General features: G+C 47.5%; 1 protein-coding gene and 1 long non-coding RNA gene across 2 annotated transcripts; one reads left to right on the top strand and one right to left on the bottom strand.

The window, feature by feature from the left end:
• Positions 1–1493: 1493 nt before the first annotated feature.
• On the bottom strand, positions 1494–2575 carry LOC308483591. Its single transcript, XR_013989711.1, has 2 exons — positions 2376–2575; positions 1494–2050 (listed from the first exon to the last, which is right to left on the bottom strand). It is a non-coding gene; the product is annotated as an uncharacterized lncRNA (long non-coding RNA).
• A 935-nt stretch (positions 2576–3510) lies between these two features.
• RNF181 (ring finger protein 181) lies at positions 3511–10965 on the top strand. Its single transcript, XM_081017625.1, has 6 exons — positions 3511–3586; positions 3623–3719; positions 8821–8954; positions 10284–10399; positions 10509–10583; positions 10733–10965. The coding sequence occupies exons 1-6, from the start codon at positions 3526–3528 to the stop codon at positions 10790–10792; spliced, it is 543 nt and encodes a 180-aa protein (XP_080873751.1). The 5' UTR covers positions 3511–3525; the 3' UTR covers positions 10793–10965.
• Positions 10966–13631: the final 2666 nt, after the last annotated feature.

Genomic DNA, 13631 nt, shown 5'->3' with positions numbered 1-13631 from the left:
GGCCATCCAGCCCAGCCCCTTGCAATGCAGGAACCAGTTAGAGAATCCCTGACACATGGCCAGCCAACGTGTTTAAAAATCTCCAGTGAAGGAGAGTCCACCATCTGCCGAGGGAGTCCATTCCACTGTCAAAGAGCTCTTACCATCAGAAAGTTCTTTCTCATGTTTGACTGGAATCTCCTTTCTTGAGATTTGAATCCATTGGTTCTGGCCTCACCCTCTCAAACAGCAGGAAACAACCTTGCTTGTTCCATGAGGATGGAAGCTCTTCAGATATTTCAAGGTGGCTTTCATGTTTCCTCTCAAAGTCTTCTCTTCCCCAGGTTAAACATACCCAGTTCCTTCAACCTTTCATCCAGCTGATTCAGCAGTTGATCAGATCAGATCAGAGCCAGGCCAGCCACCAGGCCCAGGGAAGTAGCCAAGTGACAACGCTTTGAGAAGCACCCTGATTCTCACTGAGTTTGGTGAGAGCTGGGGTGCAGTGGTAGTGGAAGTGGTGATGGGACACAGCAGGGGGTGGGGGTGGGGAGGCGGCAATTCCTATTTCGCCTCAGGTGGTGAAACAGAATGGGTCACCCCTGAATCAGATGCAGCTTCTGCTGACGTGTCGAAGCCTTTCCCTCTCTTTGTCAGCTGTCCAGGGACCTCCTGCCCAGAGCCAGAGTCTCAGGAGCATTCAGGTATCAGTTGTGCAACTTAAGGTTTCTGGAGTCATAGAAGGCTCCACAGACAAGATAGCAGCTCTGGGTGGGGGGGGGGTGGAGACACCTGGAATGGACAGCCTTTAGCAACTTTAGAGATGGGTTAACCATCCTGTTGATAGTGGTGCAGCAAGGATGGCACCTCAGAACTGAATATCAAGTCCCTGCCACCTGGTGGACCATCCGGAGAAGAGCAGATGATGGCAAACAAGTCTGACATCCGTACCTGAACCCACCAGGGCTTTGTATTTATTTCTTTTTTTAAAAGCTTTTCATAGATGGGAGGTGGGTGATCTGCACACGTTTACAGATGTTCATTTTCAGCTTTTTACTTCAAAGGTGTGTTAACCTGCAAAGTGGTAGTACAGTGGTGCCCCGCAAGACGAATGCCTCGCAAGACGGAAAACCCGCTAGACGAAAGGGTTTTCCGTTTTTCGATGCGCTTCGCAGGACGAATTTCCCTATGGGCTTGCTTCGCAAGACGAAAATGTCTTGCGAGTCTTGAGATTTTTTTCCGCTTTCCCCCCTCCTTTTTCTAAGCCGTTAAGCCTTTAATAGCCTTTTAGCAGCTAAGCCGCTAAGCCGCTAAGCCTTTAATAGCCGCTAAACCGCTAACAGCGCTAATCCGCTAAGCCGCTAATAGGGTTGCTTCGCAAGACGAAAAAACCGCTAGACGAAGATACTCGCGGAACGGATTAATTTCGTCTTGCGAGACACCACTGTATCAGACTACCCATTTTTTTCCTGTAGTCGTAATGGTGCTGTGGTTTTTTGTTTTTTTAAAAAAAAAATGTATCATATTGGTTTTTATAATATCATAAACACAACTGAGAAAGCAAAACTTGGAATACTATACAGATTATTGGATTGTCAAGTACATAGGGTGAAATTAAGATACACATATATTATAAATTCACTAAGTAAAGGTAAAGGGACCCCTGGCCGTTAGGTCCAGTCGCGGATGACTCTGAGGTTGTGTGCTCATCTCGCTCTATAGGCCGAGGGAGCCGGCGTTTGTCCGCAGACAGCTTCCGTGTCATGTGGCCAGCATGACTAAGCCGCTTCTGGCGAAACCAGAGCAGCGCACGGAAGTGCCGTTTACCTTCCCGCTGGAGTGGTACCTATTTATCTACTTGCACAAAAAAATCACTAAGTAGACCTTTGTATAAAGATATATGTGACACAATAAATGAAGACCATACACCGAGAAGTTTATTCCTCTTGGACGGTCTGTCAATCACTCAGCTGTGCTGGGTCAAGCATTCAGAAAGAGCTATTTCCCACACATGAGCATATGTGAGTCCTTTCTGTTTTCCACCTCACAGCTGTCTCCATCCTGGTAGCTGCTAGCAGAGAGAAGACCAGAGTTTGATGAGGAAACTCTAGAAGCACCAGCAATGGGTATGACACCAAATCATGATTAATTATTACAGAGATTTCCAACAAAACATTTTGCCAGAATAAGTCCTACCACATGCTGCCGACCTGTCAGTGGCCAAGGCTGCTATAATTTTTTCAACATATGCATCAGAGTCTATTGCTTCCCCTACAAGGTTTGTGGCCTTCACTCCTTCTGCTGCCTCCCCCACACAAAGGACTACCTCCAGATTCCTCATCAGCACAAAGCCTGGGAACTTTAGCACAGCTCCAGAAGTGTGCCTGCTACATTACCTTAGCAATTGCTGGGGTGGAAGAGGATCTTGTGATTCACTCAGTTAATCCTCCTATGAGTGGCAGAGCTTCAGCCCTAGGCCACCATTATGCTATCAGACAAGCCGCAATGTCCCTGATGGTGCTGTGATTTAAGAAAATATGAAGAGCCTGGCTGGGCCAGCGTCCCATTCTCAAGGTGGCCAGCCAGATGCTTCTCTGGATGGCACTGAGTTTTATTATTTTAGTGACATTAACATGCCCACGTTCAGTGTTTGTGTGCGTATTCCTCCTTTCAAAGTAGGGTTGGCAAACTATACTTTTGCTCTAAGATGTCAGGAATGCAGAAGCAGTTATAAAGCACAGAATGGTGGACAGAGAAATGTTAATTGTCTGCCTCACAACTGGCTAATGCCTCCCACTTCCCCAAGCCAATGACGTCCAGTGTTTGAAAGAGCCTTTGCCTACCAGACATGGGCGTAGCTGCAGGGGGGCAACTGCCCCCCATCAAGTAAATCTATGAAAATACTTAACTAACTGAGGTTCTGCCCGCCCCCCATCATAAATCCTGTCCACGCCCATGTTACCAGGTGCTTTCCATACGTTTTGGACTTTAATAGGCCCCAGCTTGCACAGCTGTATGGGAGTTGTAGTCCAAATCATCTACAGCAGCCTTTCTCAACCTGTGGGTCCCCAGATGTTGTTGAACTACAACTCCCATCACCCCTAGCTAGCAAGGCCAGAGCTCAGGGATGATGGGAGTTGTAGTCCAACAACAACCGGGGAACCACAGGTTGAGAACCAACGAGGAAAGCTGACCACTCGCTTTCTGAACCGAAACGGATCTTTAAGCTGCCCGGAGCTTCGGAGGGGATTCACCTTTTAAAAACCAGCCTGTCCCTCCCCGGAGCAAAAACCTTCAGCTTTGCTTGAGAGAAAGGGATGCAACAACTCAGAGCCGCGGCTCCGCACGTGCCTGGCCCGCATGAGCAAAGCAAAGCTGGGAAATGCCCCGGCCGCCCGCTTCCTTCTTCCTCCGCCTCCCTTCGGCATCACCCCGCGCCGCCTGCTGCCAAGTCCCGCCGGGCGACTTCCGAGGCCCCTTCCCACGACCCGAATCCCCGCGTCTCGGCGCCCGCCCTGATTGGCCGCTGCCCGCGGGCTCGGGCCAATGAGCGCGGGCGGGCGGGCGGTGGTTGGCCTCGGAAGGAGCCGAGTCACGGGCGGAGGCGGAGCGGGAGGCGCGGAAGCGACTGGCTCCGGCGCTGCCGCCATGGCTTCCTACTTCGAGGAGCACGACTGCGAGCCGGGCGCCAGGCCCCGCCAGGAGGAGCCGCATCGCCAGGCGCTGCTGGAGCTGGCCAGGTGGGCGTCCGGGGAGCCGAGCGGGGCAGAGGGGGACTCCCTCCGGGGCAGAGCCCAAAGGCAGCCTCGGGACACAGAGCTGTCCAAAGAAGGGAGCAGCAGCCTCACCTGGCCCGGGGCAGTCTAGGCATAGCTAACAATCTGGGAGAGCAGCAGGAAACGGTGCTGGAATAAGGGTCAAGGGACCCCTGACCATTAGGTCCAGTTGTGGCCGACTCTGGGGTTGCGGCGCTCATCTCGCTTTATTGGCCGAGGGAGCCGGCGTACAGCTTCTGGGTCATGTGGCCAGCAGGACTAAGCCGCTTCTGGCGAACCAGAGCAGCGCATGGAAACACCGTTTACCTTCCCGCCGGAGCGGTACCTATTTATCTACTTGCACTTTGACATGCTTTCGAACTGCTAGGTTGGCAGGAGCAGGGACCGAGCAATGGGAGCTCACCCCGTCGTGGGGATTTGAACCGCCGACCTTCTGATCAGCAAGCCCAGAGGCTTTGTGGTTTAACCCACAGTGTTACCCACGTCCCTCACTTGCAGGTAGACTGCCCCTTAACCTGAGGCTCCCTCTCACCATCACGACTAGTAGACCTGCTCTCCCATCTTCCCTGCAGTTCTGCTTCTTGCCCGGGCAAGGTTTCCAGAATCTGTTGCGTTGTTGTTGCTATATTACAGTGGTACCTTGGGTTACATACGCTTCAGGTTACATATGCTTCAGGTTACAGACTCCACTAACCCAGAAATAGTACCTCGGGTTAAGAACTTTGCTTCAGGATGAGAACAGAAATCGTACTCCGGCGACGCAGCGGCAGCAGGAGGCCCCATTAGCTAAAGTGGTGCTTCAGGTTAAGAACTGTTTCAGGTTAAGTACAGACCTCCGTAACAAATTAAGTTCTTAACCCGAGGTACCGCTGTACATTGTGTGGTTAGTGTTCAGGGTCCTCGCCCCCAAGGAACCTACAGTCTAAAACTCCACACAGGAGAAACGGGACGGGAGGGGCCTGAGCCGGGCGGTGGAGCATCTTCTTTTCATGCTCAGGGCCTCCCGCTTCCTCCCCAGCATCTCCAGGTGGGCTGGGGAGGGACCACTGTCTGGAGTCTTGGGAAGCTACTGCCAGCCAGTGAAGGCAGCAATGAAATAGCTGGGCCAATGATCTGGCCTGGAATAAGGCAGCTTCCTGTGTCGAAAACATGTTAAACATGGAAACAATAAGGTCTTGTTTCAGTTTCATGTGCTTAGGCTTAGTTCACAGGGCAACTAAGGAGCCACAGCAAAGGCATCTCACAAAAAGGGGGATTGGAAGGAGGAACGAGCAGGATAAAAATCACACTGTATTTTCTTACCTCCCAGGATCTTTTTGGCCAATGCAACACCAATTAAAAAGTGATCCCAGGGAGGATCCAGGAAATTATAGGCTGGTTAGCTTAATGCAGTGGTTCTCAAAGGGTGTGGGAGGAGAGGATGGCAAGCGTGTCAGGAAGTGTGTCTAGGGCAATCAAAGAAGCATTTAAACATTTTGTTATAGTACAGTATTATATGGTATAGCATATATAATTTTTTTAGCAGAATATTGAAAGATATATTTTCAAACTGAGAGCAAGAGCATCAAGTGATTCTGTGGACAATCCTAGTTGTGTTTTCCAATGTATTTTATCATTTTTAAAACATGGTGTGGTGCAAGCACATTTTTATTCTGAAAATGTGGCCCCGAGAAAAAAGTTTTGAGAACCACTGGCTTACTGTCTCTTCTAGGAAAACTGGTGGGGAGCATTGCTAAAGCGAGTTCACAGGCATGTAGAAGTACCAGTTTTGCTGAAGTAGAACTAGGATGACTTGTGCAAGGGTAAATCCTGCCTCACGATTCGGCGGTGTACGCACACCTGCTTACTCTGCATCCATTGTGCACCCATTGCTGGTTTGGGAAGCAAAGTACAATGTGTGCTTAGATTTCTAAATGCTGCTGACAACCCTTGAGTAAGCTTAACGGCCATTGAACAAGGGGAGAATTGTGAAGAGTTCTAAAAGGATTTCTCCAAACTGAATGAATGGGCAGCAAAATGGCAAATGCAATTTAGTGTAAGCAAGTGTAAAGGGATGCACACACAAAAATCTTAAAATGTTACATATTTCTTCATGGGCTGTGAACTTTTGTAAAAAAATGTTTTATTTAGAATTTTGAAGCAGACATTACATTTTTAATTTCCACTGTTTTTTCTAATAAATGTGAACTTCCCCTCCATAGTTTCCTTATTTTCCCTTAGTTTGCTGCATATTGTAACTAGCCTCCTTCCTCATTATCTAAACTACTTTTCACGGCTGTTTACAATTCATATCCTACTTGCATATTAATATGGTTATTATAGTTCTTCAGATATTCTATGAAAGGCTTCCATTCTTCCCTAAACACTGACTCCTCCTGGTCTTTGATTTTCATTGTTAAACTTTTTAACTCCGCATACTTGTGAATTTATTCTACCAGTCTACTTCGGTTGGTATCTCATCATCCTTCAACTTTTGCACATATATTATTCTTGCTGCCATTGTTGGGTATAAAAATAAGCTGACCAACTTTTTGAGGACCTCCAATTCCCTTATTCCAAGGGTTTTTTTGTGGGGTTTTTAAGCGTCAACTTGAATATCTTATTCAAAATCCTTTAGCCTTTTTGCATGTTTGCCAAATGTAGAAGACTGTACCTTCCATCTCTTGGCGCTTCCAGTGTATATTAGAACCTTTTTTTACACATCTTAGCAAGTTTACTTGGGATCAAGTACCATCTATAGATGATCTTTAGATAGTTCTCCCTCAGGGTGTAACAGGCTGCAAATTTCATATTAATCACCCATTGTTTTTCCCTTGATGCCATCTTGATGTTGTGTCCTACATCCCTTGCCCAGTGTATCATGGCAGCTTTGAGCAGTTCATCTTTTGTTTCTTATTCCAGCAGGATTTTGTACATTTTTAAAATTAGTTTTTCATTATTCTCCATTAAACCCCTTTCAAAGTCAGAACTTTCTTCAGCAGATCCCTCCAGTTTATCTTTTTTGTACATCTCAGATTGGAACCACTCTGTTATCCATTCCTTAATGTCCTCTCTTTTTCTGAGCATTACTCCTGCTTCACCGATCTCTAATATGTCTCTGTAGGTGCCCCATTTCTTTTTCATATTGATTTTCTTCATAGAACTTGCTTCAGTGGGCTAGAGCAGGGGTCACCAACCTAAGGCCCATGGGCCGGAAGTGGCCTGCAGAGTTTGTTTGAGGTTGTTTGACTGGCCCATGAGCCGCCCCGAACTGAGCTGCCCGCTCGCGTGCTGCACTAAACCAGTGCAGCACGGCACAGGGACTTGCTTCCGCAGCGCCGAAAATCATGTCTGCACAGACCCCGAAAATCGCAGGGGCACACGCTCACACGCACGTGTGATCCTGCCCACGGAGGGATCTCTGCGGGACCGATCCAGCCCAGGGAAGATAAATCTTGCCGACCCCTGAGCCATAGTGGGGTATTCCTTTCAAACAGGTTTTTATACCTCATCCATACTATACAGAGGCTTCTTATAATGTGGTTTTAAGAATCCTTTACGTACTCTTACTTTATCATTCCATAGGTATGCATGCCAACCATATTGTCTGTCAAATCCTTCTAAATCCAATAATCCAAAATCTTCCAGAGCTATCCATTCTGTTAACCAGCATAGACATGCTACTTCATAATACAATCCAAGATCTGATAGTAAGAATCCGCCTCTGTCTTTTATATCTGTTAAAATTTTGTACTTAACTCTTGGCTTCTTCCCCTGCCAAATGAATCTTGATATGTCTCTCTGCCACTGTTTAAAACAACTTAAAATGCTTATTACTGGTATTGTTTTGAAAAGAAATAGCATATTAGGCAGGACTTGTTGACCTTTTTTTAGGGGGAGAACCCAAAGTTGTTGAAGGGAGGGGGACTTTCTTCTTTGCCCACTCACCCCACCACTGGGGCCAAAAATTATAAACTGCCACCAGGGAATGGCACCGCAACAGTGCAGAGGAGCTGAAACACACTAAAGAGGTGAGTTCCTGCTGGAAAAAAGCCCTGGTCTTAGGTAATATTTTCATTTTGATGCTGATATTCTTCCTGATAAGGAAAGTTGCATCTTCCTCCACTTTTCCAAGTCTTTTTACTTCTTTCCACACTCTCATACAATTACCCATGCAGCTCTCAACCACTTCTGGAATGGACTCCCTTTTTGTATTCCAGAAATTCAGGTCGTAAACTCAGTCCAATTAAAGTCCATCCAAAACACACTGTTTATGATCCTCACTTGGTTTTTTGGGAAGCTGCTGCTACTGGATCAGCTTACGAGGCTTCCTTCTGTGAGGAAAGCATGGCTTCCTGTGCTCAATGTCTACCCAGGTTGACCTCAAACAGTGCTCTCCAGCTCTGCAAAGGTTGGGGGGAGCCGTAATTCATGCCGTGGGGGTGCAAGACAATCCAGAGCTTTATTGGGAGCTGCAGTGCTTTCCTCCATATGCTCCGTGACACCCCAGTCTCACTCGCAGCAAGCACAACAAGCAGCCAAGGTCCTTCATGGCAACTCAGAAGTCTGAGGAAAACATTTCCCCCCTTCCAGAGTAAAATAACAATCCCACCTCTTCTTTCTCTGCTGCTCCCAGTGAGTGAAGCAGAGAAGATCCCCCAGGGTTGAGCACCTTATTTTGGAAATTGGGTCACAATTGGAATTTGAAAGAACGTATGCAAAGGTTAATATCAAATATAAAATATTTTTTTATCAAAAATTTTTTTATCAAACCAATCTAAATAAAAGCACAAACCAAAAGGGAAAAAAGGAAAACTTCCATTCCCCCCCCCTCAGCTGTATATAGAAAATTATTCAAAACATCCATTCCAAAATAGCACCCAACAATTCTGCTTTCTATAAACCAATGTTTTCTCCAGTCCTCAAACCCAGATATTATGAGTTCATTTTATTTTTTCACTCAGAAAGTATGTAAGGAGTTTCCATTCTTTAGGAATTTGGATCATGAGCTCTCTGGTGGCTCAGAGCTCTCTGACAAGGAAGCCCAGTGGTGGCTGCTCACACTCTTTTTCTCCTACATATGCAGGTCTCTCTTCAATGGCCTGGAGATTGATGTGGGCTTCTTGGAGAGTGAAGACTGGGACCACCGGCTCCCCCCGCCAGCTGCCAAGCAAGCTGTAGAGAGCCTTCCTTCAGTGCCTGTTACCCCGCAGCAAGCAGGTAATAGTTTTGATTTCAATCTGGGCCTTGTATTTCTCAGCACTTCAAGAGCTGTGGTTAGAAGACAGTCTATGTCAGCCTTCTCTAGGTGTTTTGGACTACAACTCCCATCAGCCCCAGCCGGCACAGTCATTTAAGAAAGTAACAAGAATTTGAGTGTCTGTGTCTCCAAGACCTCTCAGTCTTTGAAAGTGTCCAAGCCAATTTCTGTGGAAGAGATGGTCCAGATGAGTCACAAAAGCTGCCTGGGGAACTGGGGGAAAGTTGCAAGACGTAGGTTGATCTCCACCTGCAATGGCAGCAGCTGTGCCCCCATTTTCAAGCTCAGCAGCAATAAGGTGCATCTCTCACCTTCCCTGCCTGCTGGTTTTCCTGCCTCTGCTGAGCACCTACTGCTCTTCCTTGCTTGCCTTCCTGTCTGTATACTCAAGGTTTGCCTTTTGGTCATGACGAAGTTCAAAAGGTCACCTTTAAAAAGTTTTATTTATTGCATCTACAGTCATACCTCAGGTGGAATGTGCTTCAGGTTGAGCGCTTTCGGGTTGCACTCTGCGGCAACCCGGAAGTAACGGAGCGCGTTACTTCTGGGTTTCGCCGCTCGCGCATGCGCACTCAAAATGACGTCATGCGCGGAAGCGGCAAAACGCGACCTGCGCACGCGCAGACGTGCCGTCACGTCTTACGTTCTGTTCAGGATGCGAGCGGGGCTCCGGAACGGATCCCGTTCGCATCCCGAGGTACCACTGTATTCTGTATCCCACCTTTCCTCTAAGGAGCTGAAGGTGAGGTATACTCTTCCCCTCCCCATATTATCTTAACAACCCTGTGAGGTACATTGGGTGAGTGGCAATTTGAACCCTGGTCTCCCTGGTCCTAGTCTAGCACTCTAACCGCTACGTCACAAGGGCTCTCTGCAGTGTTTCCCACCAGCTCTGGTGCACGATTATTATTATTATTAGCAGGGTCTTTTCTGATTGGATATACTTCCAGGAAGAATCTGGCACAAAATGTCACGACTCCCAGGTGTGAGGATTAAACTTTTGATGTTCTGGCAGCATCTGTTCAAAGGCTTTGGCATCCAGAGGATGGAGTATTTGTGCTTGGCTTACCCAGCTTTTCCATCATGTATGCTTGCTCTTGTAGTAGCAATAATCCACTAGTAATCTTATAGCAGAAAAATCCAATTAGAATAAAATGCTTGTAAATATGGGATTGGCAGGATTTCTGAGCTTTGCAAAGGTGTAGCCGTGCTGTGTTTTGGTAGAGTGGAGCCAACTTGATGGAACTGTTTTCTGCCTTTTCCTTTCTCCAACCACTTGTGGGGGTTAGACAAAGGGCTGAAGTGTCCGGTGTGCCTCCTGGAGTTTGAGGAGGAAGAGGTGGTCAGGAAGATGCCCTGCGAGCACATCTTCCACAAAGGCTGTATTCTTCCCTGGCTTGGAAAGGTGAAGTATTGGAACAGGGACATTCCCCCTCTGGTACCTGGGATGGCTCCCTCCACCCTTTCCCTTTTCTCAAGAGGCTGCTGCTGCTAACTCCTTTCTCCTTGCCCAGACCAACTCCTGCCCTCTCTGCCGTCATGAGCTGCCCACTGACGACGAACAGTATGAAGAGTACAAGAAGGACAAGGTGAGTGCCGATTCCTGTGGGCAGGTGCAGGGGTTAGATGTACGCCTTTTGGCCTGAGGTGCCGCATTATCTTGTGGAGAACCACCTGGGGGCCGCATGTCAGTCGTGAATAGAGCCGGAGGCATTCATATTTACCTTTATTTTCCAAGGTGCGGCGGCAACAGCAGGCGCATCGGCTGGAGTATCTGCATGGTGCCATGTACACGTGAGGAAGGCATGCCCTCTGCCTCTCCTTCCAGCTCAAGGCTGACAACCACAATCTCTTCCACATTGCCAGGAAGCAGGGCGCCCCCAGGGCCAAGAAAGGCAGCAGCCCTCCTTCCTTCCCCACTTCCAAAAGTTTGTTGCACATCCATAATAAATGTCGGGCTTCATTAAGTAACTTCTTTTGCTTAGTTTCCCTCACCGCACAAGTATGTAATCATGTGGAGGGCAGAGTAGGCAGAGGGTGTGTTCTCTCTGGGGGAAAGCATTGTGGCCCCAGAACCTGCAGCATTTGTGGGGAGGTGGCCAGGAGCTGAAGGCAGAACAGCTCAAAACGCAAGGCAGCCAGTAAATCAAGAAAATTCTCCTTACCCGTTTTCATCTGCCCCCCCCCCCTTCCAGTTTTATTTACTTGCCTCTTCTCCTGATTTGGTTCTTGCCATTTCCTCTGGCAAGATTTGGGCCGACTCTTACAATACCTGGGAAGAGACATGCCTTCACCTTATGGGCCAATTTTTGCCTGCCAGGTTGTTTTGCGGGTATTTGCAGGCAACTCAAGTTCTTTCAAAGTGTGAAACAGTATATAGATATGTGATCTAGTTGACACTGTGTACTTTGATTTTCAGAAAGCTTTCAACAAGGTACCTCATCAAAGATGTCTGTGTTAAGCTTTGCAGTAATGGAATAAGAGGTTCTCTTGTACATCAGGATTTGGTTAAGTTGCGGGAAGTAGAGAGTAGGAATAAATGGGCAGTTCTTTGAATGGAGGGATGTAGAAAGTGGAGTGCCTCCCCCAACAATGATTGGTATTTGACCTTGCACTTTTTAACTTGTTCATGAAAGATGTAGAGTTAGGGGTGAGCCGTTGAGCAGCGAGGTGGCCAAGTTTGCTAGCAATACAAAATTGTTCAGTGTGGTGTTTGTATTTAAGTGTGAAAAACTCCAAAAGGACCTCTCCCCATTGAGCAAATGGCCCCCCCAAATAGCAAACGCAGTTCAATCTAAACAAGTGCAGAAGCGATGCATGTCAAGAAGAAAAATCTCAATTTCATATGTATACACTCATGGGGTCTGAACTTGCGGTGACTGGCCATGAATGAGACCTTGGCATAGTGAAGATTGTGACCCAGTGTGTGGGAGCCATGAAAAATTCAAATCCCATGCTGGGTTTCATTAGGAAAGGAGTTGAAAATAAAACTGCTGGGATCATAATGCTGTTATACAAATCTCTTCTGCAACATTTGGAATACTTTATACAGTTACAGTCACCTCACCTAGGATATTGCAGAGCTGGAAATATCAGAAAATGATCAAGGGGATGGAGCAACTCCCCTGTGAGGAAAGGTTGCGGCATTAGGGACCCTTTAGTTTAGAGAGAAAAGGTGAGCAAGAGGTGACATGAAAGAAGTTTATAAAATTATGCATGGCAGGGAGAAAGTGGATAAAGTTTTTCTTCCTCATAACATAATTATTTGTGCGCAGTCAGTAAAGCTGAACATTGGAAGATTCAGGACTTCACACAGAACATGAACTACCAGCTAGGATGACTTAACAAGGGTATCCGACAAATTCATGGAAGCTACTAGCTACGATGGCTATACTTTGCCTCCACAGTTGGGAGGCAGTAGCAGTTCCAAATACCAGTTGCTGGAATCCTCAAGAGGGGAGAGTTCCTGACCCAGAGTTCCTGACCCAGCAAGCGCCTCTTAAGCACGTGACAGGCACTTCATTGCTGGTTGTTTGGCAAGCACTGTCTTGACAAGTGTCAGCCTGATGCCATTAATACAGATGACTGACAAGTGAGTAGTGTCAAAGTGAGAGGGAGGGGGTTGAGATGGAGATCTGGTCTGCCAGAGCAAAAAAGTTACCCAACCCTTCATTATATCATGCAAAATCCCCACAGCTTGCATGAGTCCTGTGCGTAGCTTGCTAGGTGAAAGGCTAGCATCTTCAGGCATGGCCATGTTGGAAAACCACTGGGAACTACTCATAAGTGGTGCCTCTGCTTCAGAACATCCTTGGCCAATGGTAAAGGATGATGGGAGTTCTAGTCCAGCAGTATCTGGAGGGTCACTGGTCCTCTGCCCCTCTTCCTGCACTTTAGAGGGCTCTGTGGCTAAGAAAGGCAGGTGTGTACTCTCATCTTCTGTGAAGTAGGCTTTGGGTGCTATGTTTGTACAAATGCTGGCTGCTATTACCAAGTCTGTTTTTGTGTGTAGAGAGACAGAAGACTGGACCTTCATTTCGGCGAGCAAACTGGAAATACACACAACCAATAAACCCAGCTAAAGAAAAGGCCATTCCTTTGGCATGTGTGATTTTGGTCTCTGTAAGTTGGGGGTGGCAAATAGGCAGGAGGGGCTTAAAGTATGCAGGACAGCCTTTTTTGTCCCAAGGTCTGCAACGGCAAGGGGACAAATCAGGCCAACAGATAGGCGGGGTAGTGGCTGCTGCTGGCTTAGAGGGTCCATGAGTAGTATTGCAGAGTGGAGACTAATCCCAGGGACAGCAGAGGGAGCAGAAAACTACAGTGGTGCCCCGCAAGACGAATGCCTCGCAAGACGAAAAACTCGCTAGACGAAAGGGTTTTGCGTTTTTTGAGTCGTTCCGCAAGAGGAATTTCCCTATGGGTTGCTTCGCAAGACGAAACGTCTTGCGAGTTTGTTTCCTTTTTCTTAAAGCCGCTAAGCCGTTAATAGCCGCTAAGCCGTTAATAGCCGCTAATAGCCGTGCTTCGCAAGACGAAGAGACTCGCGGAACGGATTAATTTCGTCTTGCGAGGCACCACTGTACTGCAACAGTAACAAAATAACACCAAACTCTGGCACTCTCCCCTTCTGCCTG

This window comes from Podarcis pityusensis, assembly GCF_964106645.2.
Source record: "Podarcis pityusensis genome assembly, chromosome: 8".
NCBI lineage: Eukaryota > Metazoa > Chordata > Lepidosauria > Squamata > Lacertidae > Podarcis > Podarcis pityusensis.
Note: the sequence above shows the minus strand (reverse complement) of the source record. Positions and strands in the feature narration are given on the sequence as shown.